We start from the raw sequence: 23,901 nt of genomic DNA on the forward strand, positions 1-23,901 counted from the left end.
CACCATCAAACCGAACAATCTGACACAAGTTCAATGCAATCTTCTAAGGGATAATTCAAAGATATCATTATCATCAAACATTGATTACCATTTGAGTTAATGCATAAACAATGGACGTATAACAATTTGAAGTTAAGCTCATATCATTCCAGTTGACCATGCAAGGCACACTAACAATCAACAAGAGGCTAGAGGTATGGACTAAATGGATTACACACAAATGCATTCAACAAATTCCTCCATTCAATCTAATCAACATGAAAGCAAATGAGAAGTAGAAACCATGTGACTTGTTGAAATAACACATTTCACCATAACTTCAATGAAAAGAGTATCTCATTACAAGTCTTAACAACAATTCCCCCTCCTAATCTAACTTCTATTCTATCTTCTAATCTATCTATCCTTGGCCTACACACTATTCTATTCTATTCACTATTCTTAACCTTTACAAATGAAGAGCTAGAGCCTTATATAGAAAGCTCATTACAATGAATGGCCAGGATTGATTTGAGATCAATGGCCGAGATTTTACAATGAAAGCCCTAATTAGGGTTTGTTACAACAAACTTTATTTTGGCCAATGAAATAATTACAATACTTTGACACATGTCATCTCTAGAATATTCGACCAATAGATAGTGGGGGTAGGTACATTGGAGTTTGTGCCTCCATATGATGAGCTTGGTTCATTGAATCTAGACGTGCTGATGTAGAAATCCTCTGATTGGTGAGTGGTGACTGGGATGATGACTAGGACGCCACTTCAACTTGCACTTGTAGACTTGGTAGATCATCATGAAGGAATATTGAATAATATTTCTTGATACTCAACATTATCCAGCTTCAACAATGATGATGATGATCTTCTAACTTTTATTAACTCTTCTGAAACTATCCTCTTGAATGTCTCAATCCCGAAGGTGCAAGGTGTAGATGTTGAATTCCTCTTAGTTTTGAATCTTGATAATGCCTAACTCTTGATCTGCCTTGAAGTGATTGTATGACTTCTCCTTTTATGAAATCTTTTGACTATCTTGAAGTCCTCTCTTCCTTGATTCTCTTTTGTTTGCTGATGAAGCTTTCCTCTTTTGAAGACATCCTCCTTCTATCTTGACCTTGATGTTAATATCTCCTCCTTAAGACACTTGTTCCAATCTTCCCCCAACCTGGGTTCTTTTGATTTCTTTCTTTACCTCCTGCAAAACAAACAAATGGACATTAAACATGTTGACGTGTCTAAAGTCGCATTGCTACGACTCTATCTAGCCAACGCAGAATAGAATGATCTTGCCGAGTATCCTATCCTCTCTTGAAATAAGGAAGCCCTAATGCTGTTTTTAATTGATCAATGGGGACTACCTCAAGGTTTAAACTGTCTGGTCATGACTGCGGGATAACTCAATGGTCGATGTGTTTTGCTGGGAGCACAAGGGGCCTTACGTTTTGCAACAAGCTGGTCAGTATCTGATTCTCGAACTGGGAAATAAAAGCAAAAGAGAAGGGTTTAGGAAACCTAAAATTAATAAGACTGATATGCGGGTGATGGATTCAACATAACCAATCCCTGCTTGGTTAGAATGGCTCACAACCTCGCAGGAACGGTGCAATCTTCAAGGGGACTTGGAAGATTTTCAGACTGCAAATGCATGGCTAAGCACCCAATTCTGGTGTAGCTCAGACAGACACCTACAATTGAACTAAACACGATTTAAAGGCTCAGGCTAACCATACACAAGGATGCACAATCAATATATCCTCAATGGTATGAGCCTGAATCCATCAGATACCTGCATACCCAAAAAAGAAAGATCTATCTAGATTGCCGAAAGAAACCGTGCAAACAGACTAAAACCAAGATGATACACACCAATCAATGTCCATTATATTGATTCTAGCTGCCCATTACAACAATTTTAGCAACATTTCTATGCTACTACTAAAATTTAACCCTCTACAAAACTCTAACCTATTCTAATTGAAATCTAACAATCTAACCCTTTACAAAAGAAAGGCCTTTGCCTTTTATAGAATTTACAAACTGAACCGACGACTAGGATTGACTGCATCCAAGGGCTGCAATTTGCGTTTTAGAAGTTGGCAGCTTTAACCCATGCCAACTCAATTCTCATTATCCCTTCAACCACCTTCTCAATTGCCTACCACTATTTGGCTTTAATTTGGTATATTAGGTAGCTAGACATAACTGTCCACAACTAACCTGTGTTCCACTTTGTTTCAAAATATCTTGAGCGGGACCCACAGGCAGCTTTACATTAAACAATTTCAGTTTTTAGAAACTGAACTTCTGGAATTAAATCCAGCAGTGTATCCTTTTGAGAATGCATATTTGTAGCATTTTGAATGTTCTTCGGTCTTTGGTCTCGGTGGTGGACTTCAACTTGTCGTCCAACAGCACGCTTCCCAATGCTTGGTTCCAATCTCGTGCTCTTGCATCTTCTTCTCCAGCTTCCAGCGCTTGGCTTTGATCTTGTGTTAAGTCGTCACCTTAGCTCCTCCCGATGTTGTTTTCCTGCACCAATCAATTTCACATTTAATCAATCAATTTGAAAAATTAATTAAATTAATTTGACAAATATTAAATTTTATTTAACGTCTGGCTTCGTCTCGGCGGAGTTCGGGCTTGAGAAGCTCTTTGTGAAATGTATCTTTTAAATGTCTCTCCTCAAACGTGAAATCCGATCCTTCGTCTTGATTCGCTCTCCAAGTTAGACAAAATTCAGGCCTGAGAGGTGAATTGCGAGATGCTAAGTTCAAGCCTATTTAAGAAGCATATCCATTTTTGAACGCCTCACCTAAAATGTGAGATTTTGGCTTTCCATTTTAACACCACCCTTGTGAAGTTTCGTGTGATTTTACCTTTTTAATCACCTAAGTCCTAGAATTTCGGGCATACTGGGGGGGTTTTGAGAGATGTACTTTTTAGGTTATAACCCCCCTTTTTGGCAATTTCGGGTTCAACAAGTGAAATGAGAGATGATCTTTAACTTATGTTTATTTGCTCTCCTGACTTTTCGGCCCTTGGAGCTGGAATGAGAGATGTTTCTAAGTTTATAAAATGTCTTCGCCTTCACTTTCGGCCGACTCTGGCGTCTTGAGAGACTTGATTTCATGTTTTACTTGCTCTCAAAGTCGAATTTCGGGCCTCTCAACATTTTTGAGAGAAATTTTAAAACGCCTAGCTCCTTTGAGTTTTTAGACTTGTTTGGTCTTTTGCAAGACTTTCTTTTCAATGTTTATTTGCCTTTTTACCAAATTTTGGGCTTGAAAGGCCTTTCAAGAGATTTGCTTTTAGGTTGAAATGCCTTGCACCTTGGTTTTCGGCTGATAGAGGTGAAATGTGAGATTTTATTTTAAATGCCCATTTGCCTCCCTTTTTTTTTTTCGGCTAAATGAATTTTCGGGTCAATGGGGCCTTTTGCGAGTTTGGTTGCCCTTTAAAATGTCTTGCTTTTGACAAAATTCAGCCAATTGAGGCCTTTTGCGAGAACTTGGTTCGAAACGCCCTTTGAAGATTTTCGGGCTACCTAGATGAATTGTGTGATGTTGTTCTTTAGCCAATTCCGGCCTGGAAGCCGACTTTACAAACTTAAGTTATTTTTGGCTAAAAAAGATCATTTTGTAAGTTCAAACTTTGTTCCATTTTTTGGCCTAAAATGGGTGAAATTCCTGTTCTTTGCAAGTCACGAGAAAAGGGTTGAGTTTGGAATTTTCAAGCTGGTTGAACGATATTCAACACTTTTCAAAGAAATGTGTGATTTTACCTTTGCCCTCACAACCTCACATTCGATGGTTTTCGACCTGAGAAGAGTTGGAGGTTTCTCTTGGGGATTGAAGGCAAAATTGGAAGGGTGATTTCAAAAGTAGATCCAAACTTAATCTTTTCCCCTATTTCATGTTTCAACTCCTTGACAGAACTCGGCCATTTCAAGTAAAACACACGACTTTTGAATGCTATTCAACAGATTTTCAGGCTTCTATACCTCATTTCATGCAACCTAGGGCCTAACACATTTCACATTTTTGAGCATATAAGGGGATATCGCATGTTTTACCTTTTGTTTCCTCTTTTCGGCCTTTTGGCCAGTTTTGCGGGCTTGAATGATTTTCGGCCTAATAGATTAAATTGCGCGATTTGAATCCTTTAGTCATTTTCGGCCTTTACTGTGACTTTGTGCGATTTGGAGGTTTTGTTCAGTTTCTGCCAAATGAGCCCGTTTGAACGGCTCTCAAAACTAGGGAAAGCATCGTATTTGACCCTTTTTTATCATCGCCCTAACTTGGCATTTGGAAGAAACTCAGGCATTAAGGAGATTTGAGATTTTCATCTTTGACACCCTTTCTTGCAAAGTTTGAAATAATGCCGAATTTCACTATACGCCCTCGTCTTAGTGATTTCGGGCTGTTTGGACAATTTGAGCGAACTTTGTGTTTGATTCTAAGTGCTATGCCTTGGGAAATTTTGGCAAATCGAAGGCATTTTAGAACATCTTGCAGGGTCGAACTTAGGGTTACACTATGCTTTCTTTGACATTGGAGGCATTTGGAAAGACACTTTGGATACAAAACACTTCTCCTCTCTCTCTCTTGGGGCAGACAGACACAAGATGGGGGTCCCTTGTCTGAGACAGGGCGTGTGTGCAGAACGCACAACAAAACACACATGATATATACCTTCTTGTATATGTCTACACTTCTAATTTGACATAATCTTTAATTTTATGTGATTTGGAGGTTTCATAAGAGGAGGTCGCCTCTAAGAGTAGGCAATGGAAGCTGGAGCAATGGGGACCAAGTTCGCTCATAATGAGGAGCAAAGGAAGTTTAGCATCATTTCATCACTTCTCTACCAATTGATATCTTCACTTGTTGATGCCATGCAATGTGAAACATAGGAAATGCCCAAGGTTTGCATCTACGTTCATTAACTCCCTTTTTAGAATGCAATGGAGGGAAGTTCGCTCCTTCCAAGGAGCAAAGGAAGTAAAGTTCGCTCCATCCAAGGAGCAAAGGAAATAAAGTTCGATCCATCCAAGGAGCAAAGGAAGTCAACTTCAAATCACCATTCAACCCATTCTTTGCTACCCTTTCCTCAACTCATAACTTTTTATCAATCATGCTTGAAGTTTCTCATCCTCCTTGTGTAAAACTACTTCAAACCATCATTAAAGAATGCCTAGGAGGGAATTTCGCTCCAATGAAGGATCAATAGAAGAGGAATTCGCTCCTAACAAGGAGCAATGGAAATGTTTTGATACTTAGTCAAATTTGTGACCTCTCTCTCCATTCCATCAATTCAAAATTTGAGTTCTCTATCCTTTATGCATGAAAATGTGTCAAAATAACCTCAAGAGGAACCTTGGGATCAACTTCTCTCCTATTTATGAGCAAAGGAAGGCATTTTCTCTCTTAATGGGGAGCAAAGGAACAAGAATTCACTCCTAACAAGGAGCAAAGGAAATTTTTAGGTACTTAGCCAAATTTTTGCTCTCCATTCACTCAAGTCATCTCTCCATATGCAAGCTTTGTCAAATATCTTACACCAAATGGCTTGAAGATGATTTCGCTCTGAGATTGGAGCAATAGCAGTGAATTTTGCTCCCAATGAGGAGCAATGGAAGGATACTCCAATCAAGGAGCAAAGGAAGTACTTGCAAGTTGGATACTTAGCTCAATATCGTTCACTTTCTTTCATTTCACTGACTCAAACCTTTAATCTTTAGTCATCCATACATGGAAACATGACAAATTGACTTCAACGAAGGCCCTAGGAAGAATTTCGCTCCTAAAGAGCATTGACAGTGAAATTCGCTCCTAACAAGGAGCAAAGGAAGATAATTTTGCTCTCAATGAGGAGCAAAGGAAATGAACTTCACTTTGTAACTTAGCTCCTTTTTACCCATTCCATTAACTTTAAATACATTGAATCATGCTCAAGTGAAGCTCTAGAGGTGAATTCGCTCTCATGGGAGAGCAAAGGAAGAAAATTTTGCTCCCAAAGGGGAGCAAAGGAAGTAGGCTTCAAACTCATCCCTTAGCCAGGTTTTATCAATTCCTTGCCTTTGTATCAACTTAGACCTTGTGATTTTACTTTCTTAGTGTGTAGATGCATCAAATTAGCCTTAAAGAAAGCTCTAGAGAGAATTTCGCTCCTAGAGAGGAGCAAAGGAAGTGAAATTCGCCCCCATTGAGGAGCAAAGGAAATGGATTTCGCTCCTAACGAGGAGCAAAGGAAATCATCTCCAAGTTGACTCTTAATTCATTTTTGCTCACTTATGCTCACTTTCCCAACTCAAATGCATCAAACTATTCTCAATGTGAGGTCTAGATGCAAATTCGTTCCCAATCAAGGGCAAAGGAAGTGGGTTTCTCTCCAATTAGGGAGCAATGGAAATGATTTTCGCCCTCAATCCTGAGCAATGGAATTGACTTTGAAATACATCCTCTAGTTTAGTCTTATCAACTCACACCTTGGGTTTAGCTTTCATTCATCAAAAGACCTCCATGCTTGCTTTGGATAGGATTTCGCTTTCACCCCAAGGCAATGGAAGGCAATTTAGCTCTCAAAGGAGAGCAATGGAATTAAATTTCGCTCTTGGAGAGGAGCAATGGAAATGACTCAAATCTGCCTTCTTCCTTCCATTCCTTAATCAAAGTCTTGATGCACTTGATGAATTTGCATGATCAAAGCGATTGTGGAGGTACTAGAGTAGCTCAAAATCCTCATATATGCCCAAGATGTTCAAATCACTCCAAAATAGAGGCAATGGAAGGCAATTTCACTACTGAGAAGGAGCAAAGGAAGTGGCCTCCTCAACTATCCCAATTCACGGTCATTGATTCATAATAGCATTTCTCGCCCAAACTAAGACATCTCATGACAATTAGAGGTGATTTAAGTGACTTGGAGGGCTTGGAGAGGGATGTTGCTCCTAAGATGGAGCAATGGAAGCAAAATTTGCTCCAATTGGGGAGCAATGGAAATTTTGTCATACTTAGTCAAATTTCACTCCCGGATTCCACCTCTCATTGAAATACATTCAAATCATCTGGATGATGAAGAAAACACTTTGATATAAAGGGCTCCTCTATTCATTCACCACTTCATTTCACCCCTCACAACAAGGGCTATCCTCTTGACTCCTAACCTCTTGACCAGCTATTCCCCTCCAATGTAAAGGTTAATAGCAAAAGACTCTAACACTATCCTAGAGAGCAAAAAGAAAAAGTGAGGTCCCTATTTGCAATGGGGCGATGTGTGAATACCTCACAAGTCCCTTATGAGATTTTTTGGAAGTAGGAACTTTGCTATTGGAGGCATCAGTGATAACCTAACTGCTAAGTTATTTAAAGAAGGTTGAAAACATGGATAACCATTGTAGGCCCAAAATAGTTGTGGAGGAGGAATTAGGCCGTAGGAATAAACTTGGGTGAAGTAGAACAACAAATGGTTGAGCAAGTGGGACGTCAATTTGCATGAATGTTCTTTCACCAGTGAGAAAATAAAAAAGTATTTGATAGAAAAATTTAGGAATGCCATGTGGACAAAGCGGATTGGGTGGAAAAAAGCATACAGCATCAAAGATTTTAATCCAACTTGAGAATATGGTGAAAAACATATTTAGAGGTGGTTATTAAAGGAAAAACAAGGTTGTTAATTGTGAAGTTGAGGACTAGATCATATCATCTTAGGTGCGAGACCAATAGATGGACTATACCTAGCGGAGTTTGGGAAGAGAGAACTTGCATAATTTGTAGTAAAGACGGAATAACACTTTATCATGGAGTGCACAACTTATGAGGATATCTATACTTAGTATGAAAATAGCCTAAAGGTTGGCAGCTTGCACAAGTTATTTGAGGAAGCTAGGAATAGCAAATTGCTGGATTCCTAGTTAAGATCCATAGTAGGAGATCCGACATCGAAAGAAGTTTGAAGATAACTTAGGACTGCAGTTTTTGGTCCCTTAGATTGCTTGGTCTTGCGGATGTCATTAAAATAGTTCATTCATTCAATGCTAAAAGCCTGTGTCATTATTGTCTTAGGTTCTGCCCCACATTTGGTCAACACCCAAACTCTCTTTCAATGCTTAAGATATATTAAAATACGGTGTTATCCTTTAACATTGCACAAAATCAAAATAATTTCCTTTATGGCTGCTGTTGGAACGGTACTGCTGGGCCCACAAATAATTTCCAAAATAATATTAATTTTCTATTTGACTTCAATAATCAGGAAAAAAATAATTTAATGCTCCCTTGTGTGATTCAGCCTCCCTTTTGGCTATGCCACCACAAATTGAAACTTCTCTAACTTATGGAGCCAATCAAATCTTACTTGTCTGGCTGCCTTTTGTGCAAATGTCTATGCAGCACCTAGGATGCACCTTTGACTATATTTATTAATCAATTAAAATAGAAAAACTCAAGGTTGCAGGGAAATGTACCCTAGACCCCTGGATACCCAAACTGGAGACTGGTACTTGTATCCTGTGTGGGAGACGTGGGTGGAGGCGTTTCCACTTGCAGGAGACGTGGGCAGGAGTCGGCAATGCGTCTCCTGACGAATCCGCCCAGAAAAAATTTAAAAAAACCCTAAAATGCGTAAAAAAATTTAAAAAAACCTTTAAAATGTGACGTCACACGGCCAAAAAGTCAACAAAATTACAAACCCTAAACGCACAATGTGATTTACAGCCGCGCAAACACAAATCGCAGTGTTTTGCAGCCGTGCGAAGTCATTCTGCCGCCGCGCGAAGTCATTCTGCTGCCGCCCAAAGTCATTCTGCCGCCACCCGAAGTCAAACCGCAATCAAAATCGCAGCCACCCGAAGTCGTTTTACCGCCAAAGACAAATCGCGCGAACACCTTCACACAAACATCGAAAACCATAGAGCTGCGAGCATAATAAGGTTTTTAAATTTTCGATTTTGTTTCATTTTTTAAACGCCCATGCTATGTATTCACAGTATTTTTCGATTTTGTCTCATTATTATTTTTTAAACGCCGATAATTTGTTTTATAATTTTATAAATTTATAGTTTTATTAATTTTATAAATTTATAATGTATTTTAATTTTTGTCTTTTGATTTCACAGTATAAAAAGTTAAAAACTGTGAATGTATTTTTTATTTCATAGTATAAACTGTGAATGTATCGAACATTCATAGTTTATAAAACTGTGAAATACATGAAAAGTAAAACAGAAAAATAATTCACACTCACAGGCATTAAAAAAAATTAATATATTTCAGAATTTACTTGCAATTAATATTATTATATTATCAATTTTTCATTGCTTATCGTTTCATAATAGTATAAACTATAAAATAAGACAGTATAGTGTATACTTCTAATTTAATTTTTTAATTTTTTTAATATACTAATAGTCTAATACAGTATTACTATTAGTGTATTAGTATTATAGTTACTTAGTAGCATAATTTTTTTACCAGAAATTACTATTAAATTAGTAAAAAAAAATCTAGTAAACTAAAAAATTATATAATAATTTCTGGTAAATTTAAAATTAGTATAAAATTATACTAATTTCTGATTTTTGGGTAGAATAACAGGGGGTACCAGGTAAATCAGGTAGTCCATCAGCTATTTTTTTGTTTTTAACATTTTAATTTTAATTTTTTATTCAGATTCATCATTCAAAATGTCAGGTGGAGGAAGACAAGGGTTGTACCCATTATGGAAGTACGTTGATCGTGTTCCGGGGCTGGAAGGATCAGGTGGAACAGCCACTATCAAATGCAAACTTTGTAATTTGGGATGGAAAGGTACCTACACGAGGGTGAAGGCTCATTTCCTCCACTTGCCATGTAATGGTGTTGAAGGTTGTACAAATGAGTGTGAAAGATATGATGCTGTGAGAGAACAGGAAAGGGCTGATGGGAAAATTGTTATGTGAAGCTCTCATGCTTCAACAACAGGGGCAGCTACTACAGCTTACAGTCATGAGATAGAGTCAGAGGTGGATGTGACTTCTAGAGGTTTAGCAACTGAACCGGCTCCCAAAGACCACACATTGGTAGCGCAAACCCCATTGGAAGATTGTTTGATGTGCAAGGACGAGAAGTAGTTGATGCAGCCATTGGACGATTCTTTTATGCAAATGGAATATCATTCAATGTGGCTTGCTCTCCATTCTATGAAGAGATGGTTTATGCTATCAATAATGCACCAGCAGGCTATAAACCACCGGGGTATGAGAAGCTTCGCACTACTCTTGTTGATAAAGAAAAATGTCGATTAGAGGAACAAGCTGCACCATTGAAAAGAGTGTGGGCTCAAGAAGGATGTAGTACTGTGATGGATGGGTGGACAGATGCTAGGAATCGTCCACTACTTAATATCATGGTAACATGTAGCAAAGGGCCTTATTTTTTGAAGGCAATAGATTGTTCAAGGCAAGAAAAAAATGCAGAATTTCTTCATAGCCAGCTATGTGACAGCATTGAGGAGGTGGGGGCATCACATGTAGTCCAAGTTGTTACTGATGCTGCCCCTGTTTGTAAAGCAGCAGGCATGTTGGTGCAAAAGAGGTATAGGCAGATATTTTGGACACCATGTTGTGTGCATTCATTAAATAATGCTCTCAAGGATATTGGCAAGTTCCAATGGATTTCAGATCTCATAGAGAAGGGCAGAAAGATACAAATGTTCATATGTAACCATCACCACACACAAGCCATTTATCGTAAATTTGCCAAGGTGGAACTTCTCAAACTTGTTGACACACGTTTTGCTTCTTACTTCATTCTTCTTGACCGCCTTTGTGAAGTCAAAGGAGCTTTGTGTTCCACGGTTGTTAGTGATGCATGGGCAGCTTGGAAACAATCTACATCAGATATTGCAGTTGAGGTGAGAGCTATGATCCTTGATGAGCATTTTTGGGGCTGATGTTAAGTTTGTTGTGGACTTTATTAAGCCCATATGTGAGGTGATCAAATTTGCAAATTCAGATAAGGCATGTTTGGGAGAGGTTTATGAAGCAATAAATTCCATGTGTGAAAGAGTAAAGAAGATAACTGATGCAAAAGATATTTCTCTATATCCTTTGATAGAAGAAAAGTTACATGGAAGGTGGAACAAACTTAACACACCTCTTCATTGTGCTGCCTATGCCCTTAATCCTAAATGGTACGATATAGAAGTGACAAAAAAGAGAGCTCCACATCAGGATAGAGAGGTAATGAAGGGCTTTTGGGCTGCGGTTAAAAAGATCTATGGCCGAGGTGAGGAAGCTTCAATTATGAGGACTCAATGGAATAAGTTTTCACGTGGGCAAGGTGATTTTGCTTCTGTGGAAGCTATATATGATATGAAAGTAAAGAAAGACCCTCTAGAGTGGTGGTGGAATCATGGAAGTGAAGCCCCTGAATTGCAATCATTTGCAATACGATTGCTCTCACAAGTGGCTAGCTCTTCATCTTGTGAGAGAAATTGGAGCACTTATGGGTTCATTCATTCACTGGAGAGGAACTGATTAGGATCAAAGAAAGCAGAGAACCTGGTGTACATTCATAGCTCACTTCGTCTTCTCTCTCGTGTAGATCCTGGATACAATGAGGGTCCTTCGGCAAAATGGGATCAAATTTCACCTGATGGAGACGTTGCAGCCATTGTAGATGAAGTGGTTGAAGAAGATGGACTAGCTGATTTACCCCCTGTTATTCTACCATCAGAGGAACCCGAATTCGAGAGTGATGACTATTTGGAGAGCCTCATAGCTGATGACCTTGATATGGATGATCATGGCGAAGAAGAGTAGATTACAAATATAAAATTTCTTATTTTTGCTTTCAGTTTTTGGTTTGCGTATCAGCTTGCTGTTTATCAAGCTATCTTCACTATGTAATCAGTATCACTAATCATTTTGAAACTATGACACAATGATTGTATGACATTTTGATCCTAAACTTCATAGTTAATAGTTAATACTTAATGTTATTTCTTGTTTTGAAAGTCCAATGTCATCAGATTTTCAGATTTTCTATAAATTATTAAATTATATTTAAAAAAAAATTTGGCGTCTCCAAGTACCCACGTCTCCTATTTTGAAAAAATAGCCGTACCAGTACCCGACGTCTCCAAGAACCCCCGTACCCATGCAACCTTGGAAAAAATGTTTATTTTAATTTTCAATTGATATTTATGGTCAAAGGTGTCAGACCTTGTCCCCTTTTGTGCTACAGTTCAATATTATCACTTAAAATTTAGTGCTGCAGTTTCTTTTCCTTGTGGGCAGCGGCTGAAATAATATGAAGGGCCCACTCCATCAAATATTCAGAATCCTTACAAGAGCCAACCCCATATATCTATACCGTAATTATAATCTTCATGAGAGAAAGTTGGGTATCCAAGAGAATTATCGAGCTAACACATAATCATAATAATAAATAAGCTGTGCTCCACTTATTATTATTATCTCTTAATTATAAAGGCTATGCCATTAATCTTTATATTACAACAGTTCGCATAAAAGATGGCTTACATTAGATGCGCCAAAATGAGGAAAAACATGACAAACTCCCTACACACCAAATAGTAACAATCTGAATTTGAAATACCAAGCTCACAGAATATGCCAAACTGGAATAATTTTAGATAGATCCCAAACAACTCAAAAATGAATGAAACTAGAAACCTCAAATCAATTGAAACTTGTAAATATGTTTTTGGTGCAAACCTGAGAATCTTCTTTATGCTCCAAAAACTGATCTTTCTTCACAAATGCTATCCTTGGATGGAATCGCCTCTGTTGGATGCAAGTGTTTTAATACCTAAATACAATTTGGAAACCAAGAGGGTACTCATTCGCTGATTTCAATACCAAGAAGGTATTGGCTCTCCATTCAAGAGATGAACACAAATGTGGCAAACAATGGATTATTCTTCTTGAAGTCCAGCTCTTTTATGATCACCTGTTTACTATTTATAGCCTCTAAGAAGAAATCTCATATGGGCCATTTATGATACGTCAATTTTTGGGCTTCAAGCAAACAAAATTTCTCATATGGGCCACTGCTAGGATTTGAAGTTACAAAAAAATATTCTAGAACTTGATAGAAAACTAAGCAATTGTAGACTGATATAATGCAGACTTTCACGTATTTTTTGCAGAATATTGGACTTATTTTATGGATCTGAAAAAACAAGAAATTAAAAAAACCCCTAAATTTGGTGATATCACAGTTAATCTCCACAGCCATCATTGTTCACCTGCATTGTACAAATTCTGTACAGCCATGTCCTGATGTTTTTGCTTGTGTGCACCTGCACTGATTTCTGATTTCTGCCTGAAACTATTCTTACAGCATTTTGAAAGTACTTTGTAATTGCAGCATTTTGACAGTAATTTCTTATTTTCTTTGGATAGCAATTTGCAGTGTTCCAAATAGATAGTAACAGTGTATTTTGAGAGCAGCAAGTTGTAATGAAAACATTTTGACAGGAGCAATTTTACAGTATTTCTTCCTTTTTCCTTGGGACAACAATTTGCAGTTCCTCTCGCATTGATTCCAACAAATTCTTCTCCTTCCAAATAAATGGATCAACATACTTTACCCCAGGGCTTCATCACTTTGAGTCAGCATATCTTTCGTAAGGGTTCCTTGCTTTGATGCCCAATGTTGGAAGAATGAATGCATGGAGTTTGAGAAAGTTGGATGACACTCACTTCAATGTCTTGTTCTTGTAATTAGTATTGAATGAGGAACTGACATTGAAAGTTAATTTTTAGACATAACTAATGTAGTGTTATTACATCATTAACATAAGTAATAAATGCCTATGTGTACAAAGTGTGGTCTAACACTATATTATATATAATACTTATTGTTCTATACATTCTACTTATCATTTCTACAAATTTTCTACATTCTATAGAGTGCAAATTCTATATTCAGACATTACGAAAGTATTATGATATTATAAAATAAAAATGTAAAAACTTTTAATTTATACACATTGGCCTTTGTAGGTAACACAGCCTACACAGATTTTATTGGTAGATGTATTTGCATATTTATTACACATTCTATCCTTTTCACTAATTGTTTATAATTATATATTTTCTATATTTTCATAATATTATCCCAGTGTTTCTTGAGCTTTTCTGGATTAAGGGTGATGGTATACCCTTACCCATTGACTATGTTGTGTCAATGTTGGGTCTGAATCTGGCTACTATAGTTTGTATATACCAAAATTTGTTCGTTAAATACAAACTTCATAACAATGAATACTGATTTCTCACATTACAATAAATGTAGTTTTGGTTTTACAATATAAGTTTATTTGGGCTTATTTTCTTATGGATGTTATGTAATTTATGGTTGATGTATCATTATAGCAAAACAAATTTTAGGTGACTTTGTTTCCTTGATTTTCTCTAATGAGCTATTGTATATGACTTGTTTTGACTTGTCTGCAAGACAGTGGAGTCTATTTTGTTTCCACAATGCGTTTGCTTACCTTGGGAGCGTGCCATGATGGCAGATTTGAATTGTTGGTAAGGAAAACACATTGGCAAATTTGCATTGTAATATCTAATTATTTGGATCCTGATGCAATATGCTTCTGTTTTGATTAGATTTTTCATTTTCATATGTTGAATGAAAAAATAAGTACTTCAATTCACTACAATTAGAGATTGACTGCAAAGCAGTTACAAATGCTAAAAAACATTTTTGAATACTCGTCATATATAGTTTCTGTAAACTTTATTTTTTGATGTCAATAGTAGATACTAGAAACTAAAATCTTTTGCTGTGGCACCTTGACTCATTTGAATCTTTTATTGTAACAACAACTAATATTCTTTTTGAAATGTACAAAGAATATCAAACTGGAACAACAATGAATATGCAAATAGAATTTTCTGCTATCACAATTTTCACAGTAGATTGCAATATATTTATTAAAGCTGCAACAAGATTGTGATAATTTGCAAAATGCTTCTTCCCAACATTTACAAGATTGGTTGTGGTAATATATCGAAGAAGGCACTTCAAAAACATCAAACATCACTCAACTGAATCTAATAGAAATACCGAAACAAATGACATTACTTGCTGGTTTCAGTTCTGCTGTGGCAGATTACAAGAGTAAGCGACTAACAACAGGGTCCAAATAGACATTTCATTATCACTATAGCCACCCAGCTGGAGCAATAGACTTCTCTGTCTTTCTTTGTAACCCAGCACCAAATACAAGTTGAGGAAGCTACTGTTAATGGTCTGCAACAATTCGGGGACACTGCTGTAGGTCACACAACATGATTTTTTCACCTCATGCCACCATTAAGCTAGATATAACCTCCAATGTTTTTATCAGCCTTCTTTGAACCATTGACCTTCAACTCATTCTGCCATAAGGGTAAACTTGCATGGTATAACCTGTTTTCAGATTTCAGACCTAACCAAAAACCAAGGGCAGTGCCTGTGCTGTTCCCAAACAAAACTCCGTCAAGTATTGTTAATATTGAGAAAGCTCCTTGTATTATCTTTGAGGATTGTTAGAATTGTTTGTCATTATGGTGTAGCATTGATGTCAAAGAAATTAGAAGGTTGTCATTTATGTCAAAGTGAGTGGTTGAGATTGTTGTCAAGAAGATATTCATTATCTTTGAATAAATGAGATTAATAAACAAATTGTTATAGGAAATGAAGTCAAAATTATGGACGAGATTGTTGGAAAGATGTTGAAGACAAGGTTTTCATTGATGTTGATAGAAGTGATTAATGATACAAAGAAAAGATATGATCTTAAGGATTAATACTAATAAACCAAAAGGATGCAGCGATTAAATCAGGTAATTGAACTATTGAATAGCAATTATTTATGTCAAGGTAAAAGAATGACTAGTGTCTTTTTTACTTGTTGACTTCATGCATTCCTCGATAGTAGTGACTTCCTTTATGACACATGAGCGGATTAATAAAGGAATCAAGTGATAACGGGAAGGGCCTAAAATTCTTGGTTCTTGGGGCCCTACTATTTTAAGGTTAGGTTGACCCTTCTTTCTATCATCGAGGGCCTTCTCGAGTAGGCAGGTTCCCGCGATTAAATTGAGGTAAAGTCCAAACGGGGACAATACAGTGCCATGGGCAGGGGCAATCTTGAAAAATAAACTATATTTCCTTCTAAGTGTGGTTAATCAACCGGAAAATTACTTCCTATGCAACTTGAAATCTAGGCGTCTCCTTTTAGTTGGGAATGACACCCAGGAACATAGCAACTAGGTCTGGAAACCCTCGCACTGAACTCCTCCAATGATGCCCTTTCAACTATACGGCTGGGGTGAAGTGTAGAAGCTCTTAGGAAATTAATCTCTGATCAAAATGGTCACCAAAGCTCCTTAGAAATAGTTTCCCAGCATTGGTACACCGTACAACAAAACGTAATAGAAATTTTGTGTTCATACCACCTTCATTTCATGCTTCTCATGGCTAATACGGCCAGGAAGGAGAAGTTTGTACAACCAGTCTTGGAATCTCTAAAATAACCCTTTAATCACCACAAAAACTCATTAAAAACATTAGGAAATAAACCCAAAACAACGAAAATCTAAAAAGACCGTGAAAATCTTTTTCAGAAATCCTTCACTCTCAAACACCATGAAAATCAATGTGTTTCTTGAGTGAAAACACCAAACTATCTAGGATGGATCTTTCACCATTGAAATCAATGAATATTAACTAGGTTTCCATCCTCAATCAACCTTGGGATAACTTTTCAATTCACTCCAACAGCATCTTGGTATGTATGCAACAATGAATAATGAAAATGAGAGCCAAAAATCCTTTCTATAGAGTTGGAGGGAATAGAGCAATTTAAAATTCATAATAAATAACTTTATGTCTAAGTCCTCCATTCCCTTAGACACCCACTTGAGGGGAACAAAACATAATAAATTAAAACATTAACACAGAATACCAAGGCATTGAAAACTGAAACAAAGCACGCCAAGAAGGAATTGACATTGAAGGATGATGCTAGGTGCCAAATCAGGCACTTACTAAAAATAGCAGCATCCTCCAAGAATTTTGGAGAACGACCCAGAAGGCCTAAAATGCTACAAAGAGCATTACCATAATCCTAAAGCCAATTGAACTCCAAACCATCATCAAATGCCAATAAAAACTGAAACTAAGCTCTCCAAGAACAATGGAACTCTCCCACTCACTTGGAAACCTTCAAAAAACCTCAAAAACTAACCAACGCTCACAGAACAATGACTTAAAAATGGGGATGTTTAACCAGGCTTTAGCAAAGCAGCCTTCAATAAGAGCCACAGGCATTTTACCAAATAGATCTATAGCTGGAGATCTGATTACAACCATTTCCAATATTACTATCACCTTTTACAAACACTCTTGCAAGTTGCCATGCTTTCCAAATGATTTTAAAAACCTTAGATCCAAATGGGGTTACTAGGAATTTACCAAAGAGGATGTCCTGAGGGTGGATACCCCTCCATTGTTTTTCTTGCTTAGGGATTGCCAATTGAAGGTTATGCCTAATTAAGACTTTCCAAGGCTCATTGTTGGAGATTGATTTCAACACCCACTTAACAGCTAAAGAGATGCCTTGAACTTTCAAGTTTTTTCAGACCTAGAACCTCCCAAAATTTATCCAAGCAACACCATTCCCAACTTACTATAGTTCTCTTCCTAGAACTTTTTCCCATCAGACCATAAAAAATCTCTGATTCTTTTCTGAATTTCAGTAGTTTGATAGCTACAAAGTAGCCACATTGAAGCATAGCATAAGCTCTAGGAAGAGATGATATTTTGACGAATTTGAGTTCTGCCAGCTAGTGATAACTATTGTGAGTTCCACTTCACAAGCTTTTTTTTCAAGTTTTTATAAGATCCAACACCACATCTCTTTTAAGGACTAATAGCAAAAGGTATGCCAAGATACCTAACTTGTTTATTAGGGTCTCCCCATTGGAAACCAAATTTGCCCAACGAATCTGGTAGAGTCCTTCCAACTCAGAATAATTGACTTTTCTTCTAAAACCTTATCTCTGGAAGCATTGCAAAATGTATTCAATGCATCCATAAGGTTTTCAACTTTTTTTCCCCCCAAGACATACAAACAGAGTTGTCTTATCTACAAACTGAGTGTTCAAAAGATTGTCACTGTTAGGCAAAGGAATTCCATTAATTCTTCTCAAACTGTTGAAAGGACTTAAAAGATAATGAAGGGCATCAACAACAATAACAAATAAGGCAGGGGCAAGGGGGCAACCTTGCCTGATAGATCTCTGCAAAACTATTGGAACAAACAAAGAACCATTTATATCAATCTGAGTGTTAGCATCCCTGAACAAGGTGTTCACCATGTCACAAAATTTGTGAGAAAACCCAAAAGCCTTCAAAACCATGAGAATAAAAGACCATTCAACCCTATCATAGGCTTTCTCAAAATCAATCAGAAGCATCACAACCTCCTAGCCAAAGTGTCTTGCCCATTCCATTGCTTCCCAAGTGGTGATGAGATTTTTTAAAATGTATTTCCCTTTGATAAAAGCCTTTTTGAGAGAGGTTGATAACCTTGGGGAGAATGTGTTGAGCCTGTTAGCTAGCAATTCAACCAATATTTATATCCAACAATGAGAAGGGTAATAGGTCTCCAATTCTTGATGAAAGTTCTATATCCATCTTTAGGAAATAACTTGATAATACCTCTATTAATCTCCTCCCCAATGAACCCAATCTCAAGGCATCCTAATAAGTTGTCAACTGGTCTTTATTGATCCACTCAACATGCTTTTTGTGGAATTCTGCAAGAAAACTGTCACATCTTGGAGATTTATCACTGTTTAATGATTTAATGGTCTAAGCAATCTCATCCACACTGATATCCTTACTTATCTCTGCAACATCCTATTTCTCAATCTTTTTTCTGGGATGGCATTCTTGCAAACCATTGGGCCGCTCTACAACTCTAACTACCATCCTCTACAAAGAATAGGATCTATAGAAATTCACATATTCTCCTTTAATACAGTCCAAGTCCTCAATTATTTCTAACCCATCATTTATAGGTCCAATATTCTCTTTGGCATTTTTTGCTTTGAGGTGATTAAAAAAGAAATTAGTTCCTTAATCACCCTCAATCCATTTTAGTTTGGTTCTACTCTTAAGTCCTTGTATCTTCTTAGACTGAAATTTTCTTAAAATATGCTTTATTCTTGTTAGCTTTTCAACCAAAATCTCATTGTTGGGGTCATTTTGCATAGCTTTTTCATAGTTTAGAAAATTTTCTTGTAATTTGTTCTCTTCAAATCTATTATCCATGAATTTTTTTTACCAATAGTCTACAAAAACCCCTCCAAGTTTTAATATTGTGGTTCCAAATATCAATGGAATTCATATTTTATAAGGTTCTTTTATTGATTTCTTTAATAGTAAAGATTTCCTGATTACACATCTAATTCTCAAGAAGGATACTATTCAGTTTAAACATATTATCTTTCCTCACCTTCTTTGCATCTTTCTTCCCTAACCATTTGATCTTTGCTTCAATAGGATGATGATTAGACAAGGTACTCACATGAACTTTAATAATCTTACAACTGATAGGTGACTCAAGGTAAAAATGGTCCCTATTCGCATAAAATCTATCCAATCCACATCATGTAAATTGAATATCCTTGTTCCCTCCTGTTGTGTTCACACCACACCCCTGCTTCAATGGGACCCCCGATTTTGCTTTGCCTATTGCTCTACATAAGAGAGGGAAGAGGAATGCTCTATGATTAAAACCGAACTACCTAAAGCCAATAAAATCCCAAACTTGTGTTCAAGCGATGGGGAGTCGAAACAAATCATGTCGCCTTCCAAGAGCTTGAAAAATACCTAAGTTACCGGGTTCGCCCTTGGACCCCCTTGGTACCGGTCCTGGTTCAAACGAGTTCTTGGTTCGGGTCCAGTTCGGACTGGGTTCGACTAGGGTTCGAAAAACCTAGAGGTGGTTCGTCCCTGGTTGAACCCAGGCGAACCTGGGTCGAACCCAGGCGGTTGGGTGGCCCAAAAAAGCAAATTATATGCAAAATTTAATTTTGTTTTGAATTCCGCTTGCTAAAAAGTGAAACTTATACCCTAAAAGTGACTTCTACAACATTATATTCACTCATTTCACCTCTTAAAGTGGCATTGGCTCATCTAATGTCAATGTCAATGAGGAGGAGGATGAATGTAATGTCCCCTTCTCCGCAGTGATTAGTTCAGTGGTCGATTGGCCTCTTCAGGAGACCCATAAGCTATTTGGAAAGGAGAATCAGGGTTTCCAACTTTTGTGGAGTTCTGCTCGATCTTTTTAGGGTTTACCAGTAGGGAATTCTTTAGTTTTGTCTATGGGCCAACTCCATATTCTTCCTTGGGCAGACTTTCTCATCAGCAAGCCATATGTGGGTGGACTTTGAGCTTGATTGGAGATCTCCCTTGGCAGACTTTAAGGTTTGCTTGCATATGTAGGACGGACTTGGCATATGTCTTGCCATACTTGAGGGTGGACTTCACCTTATGCCAAACATTGTCTTCTTTCTAGCTTGGCGGACTTCAGCCTTGTTGTGCCAAAGCATGACGGACTTGGCACAACCTTTTCCATCTCCTCCTTGACTCCCTCTTGGTGGACTTCACCTTGGTTTTTCTATTCCATGCCATCCATTGCCTTGCCGGACTTCAGGTTCTTTGTGCCATGCCAAACCTTGGCGGACCTTGCAGCTATTTGGACATTTTGACCAAGGCGGACTTCATAACTGTCATGCCATTGTGTTTCTAAGTGCATGGTGGACTTCATAACACCTTGGACATCTTCCCTTGCATTTAGCCTTCGCTTTTTCTTGGCGGATTTGGCAACTGATTTGCCATCTCCCCTTCGTGTTGCTTGGGCAGACTTGGCATCTCCTTGGCAAGACAAAGTTTCCATTGTTATCTCTATTCAAACTTATCTTTGGCACATACACTTAGTAGATTTTCTTGCTTAACCATTCATGTTTATCTGGAACATCTGGAACAAACCCTTGCCTAGAGATTTCTCCTTGCTTTTTACACTTGGAGACACAAATTTTCGATTTTGAAGACATGAACGCTGTTGCCAAGACTAGAAAGACCCAATCCTAGGTCAACTTTCAAAAAAGATGAAAAAGGCAAAAAAGCAAAAAGCAAGCCAAAAATGCTGCTTCCCAGATTGGTCCCAAAATGCCAAAAATAAAAAAAGCAAAAAAAGCAAAAAGCAGAATCCCTGAAAAATAGGAAGGTGTCAGAATTGACCCTAAGCAATTGCGACTTTCGTCCTTTGGGCCTTCTGAGTGCTTTGGTGATGTCCAGACACTTGATTGAGTCATGATTTCTCTATTTGGCTCGGATGACTCCTGGAAAACTCTAACTCAAACTCTTGAAAAAGACTTATGAAATTGCAAAGCTAAGACAAGACCCTAAAAAGCAAACAACTGGGGGTACCCATTTGCAATGGGGCAATGTGTGAAATAGGTCACAACATCTGGTGACTCCACGTGGGGAATGTTCCTGAACATTCCTAAGATGAAATCCACTTTAAACCTGGAATCTTAGATTAATTCTAATTAAGCTACCTGCTAGCTAAGAAGGGTACTTAAAAAGGAAGAGGAACCCTAAATTGTATCAAGATCTTTCATCCTTGAATTACAAGTGTGTGCTAATGCGTTTATTTCTCTCATAAGAACAATATGACTCTCTGGTTCCATCATGGCGATCTATGTTATTTGTCTTAACTCCAAAAGAATCCTTGGATAGAGCCTTGTTGTCAGCGAGCGTCCATAGCCCCAACAAGGTTATCTCTATAATCTCATGGAGATTGCTCTACTTCCAGCGATTTGTTTTCTTTTTATTGAGTGTACACCTATAGAGATTTATGCACACCCAAAGCCAAGTGTTTTGATTTTATAATCTGTAATAGCCCAGTTATTTTTTTTTGTTTTTAGGCCAATAATAATCATCCACAAACAGATAACCCATTAAGGTTAGAAAGCATAAACTGAAAACTTGCTGGAAAATGCAACCCTTCCACTTTTTGATCACCAAGTGCCCAATGTGGGAAGGTGAGAGCATACAGTGTTGAGGGGATCGTTAGCTTCAAATAACTGGAAATAATACAATGCTTGGGCGGCAAGCCAGCCCCTTCCACTTATCCAGCGGGAATGCAAGAAACTTGGCAGTGAACCAACCAAGAGAAACATACAAAGGCACAAATCACTCAACCGCGATATTTCAGTGGGAGGACTGAAATTACAAAACAATCTCAACTCAACCGATTATGCAGCGGGAGGACCATTACAATCAGACATCACTCGACCACTTATGTAGTGGGAGGACTGAATTACAGTTTACTTGAAAATAGGCAGCAAACCAGCCTCTTCCACTTTTCAGCGGGGTGAGAGTTACAAGCCAGAATTTGTTAGTAGTACCACTACTTAACCTTACAATAATCAAGATAATGTGAGAAGAGAGTAATGTTGAACATCCAAATAAGAAACATGAAATTTCTGCTAACATCAAAAATCTGCAGGCTGGAATTACAAAACCAGCAGCCTATGGATTCACTAAAACGCTCATAACTCTCTCATTACTCACCCAATTCACCCAAAATCTGTTCTAAACAATTGCTATACCAGCTACAATGAAAACAAACCCAAAGAAAGCCATCGAAACCCCAATATTTATTTTGCACGCTTCCCAATGCATTCACTAAACCCAACGCCTAACCTGGGAAGTTCGATTTACAATATAAAAATCCACACTCAAAATAAACTTAAAGAGGCAGCAAAATCAAGGTTACAGGCCTTACCAGCCTCCATTCCAGTCTAATTATCAGCAAAATCAGTCAAACAGACCACCTTATCAGCCAAATAATCAAGGCCCAAGACAAGCCTACGTGCCAAGGCCTTATCAAGCTTATAGCCCCAATGCTGCCAGCTCTTCAAAAGAGCTCATGCCCATTCAAAACAATTTGGCACAGGACTTTGACTGGTGTTTTCCCTGCAATTTGCCCCATAACCAAAGCACTTGTGCGAATGGGGTGATAAACCAGGCCTTAATGGTCCAAAATAATTCAAACGGACAACTAGATACACCCCATGAAGATTCTATTCAGCAGCAAGGGGATCAACAACCTGAAACAGCTCTTTTAAATTGGCAGGGAGGAGAATTTTGTGGGATTAACCAAGCTGATCCAGCAGCTTTGGTTTATACAAGGTCCAAGAAGAGGGCCATTGAAGGAGGGCAGCAATCGGATAATAATCAAACCTCGATACACCAGCTGTCGAACTTGGATCAGAATGCTGCTGGCCCATCAACCACTGAAAATATGAGGCAATCCCCAACAAGACAGCCCTTGGTAGGCAAGAAGCAACCTAATCCATCAATCCAGACAGCTGCTGCTCAAGGTGAGGTTGCTGCCCCTAAAATACAAGCAAAGTTAAATGCGTCTTTCAATATTCTTGATCATATGAAGAAAGCAAACGTATCCATGACTATGTGGGATTCCTTGTGTATCCCCGGCCAAAGGGACTTACTCCAATCAGCCTTGTCAAATTTAGATATAATTGAAGAACTTAAGGAAGATAAACCCAAGGCTGTGTTGACCAATGCTGCTACAAATGATAAAGAGAAAGAAGCTTCAAAGGTTAAACCCCCACCCTTTTATGTGTCCTTAATCATTGGAAATCAATTGGTACATAACTGCATGATAGACTCGGGTGCTAGCAGTTCAGTCATGCCCAAGCAGATTGTAGATAGGTTGGGGATCAAATACGAACCTTTAGAGAAGGGAGTTGTCCAATTAGACGGGACTGCTGTTAACACAGTAGGAGTTAT

General features: G+C 37.9%; 1 protein-coding gene across 3 annotated transcripts in view; it reads left to right on the plus strand.

The window, feature by feature from the left end:
- LOC131029577 (uncharacterized) overlaps positions 1-23,901 on the plus strand; it is a 136,005-nt gene that overhangs the window by 41,196 nt on the left and 70,908 nt on the right. For 2 of the 3 annotated variants that reach the window (XM_057960100.2, XM_057960102.2), the window contains exon 5: positions 14,474-14,546. In XM_057960100.2, the coding sequence (XP_057816083.1) occupies positions 14,474-14,546 (73 nt within the window). Of the gene's footprint in view, positions 1-14,469; positions 14,547-23,901 lie in introns of all 3 variants that reach the window. The other variant, XM_057960101.2, reaches the window with a different exon arrangement.

This window comes from Cryptomeria japonica, chromosome 3 (genome assembly GCF_030272615.1).
Source record: "Cryptomeria japonica chromosome 3, Sugi_1.0, whole genome shotgun sequence".
Lineage (NCBI taxonomy): Eukaryota > Viridiplantae > Streptophyta > Pinopsida > Cupressales > Cupressaceae > Cryptomeria > Cryptomeria japonica.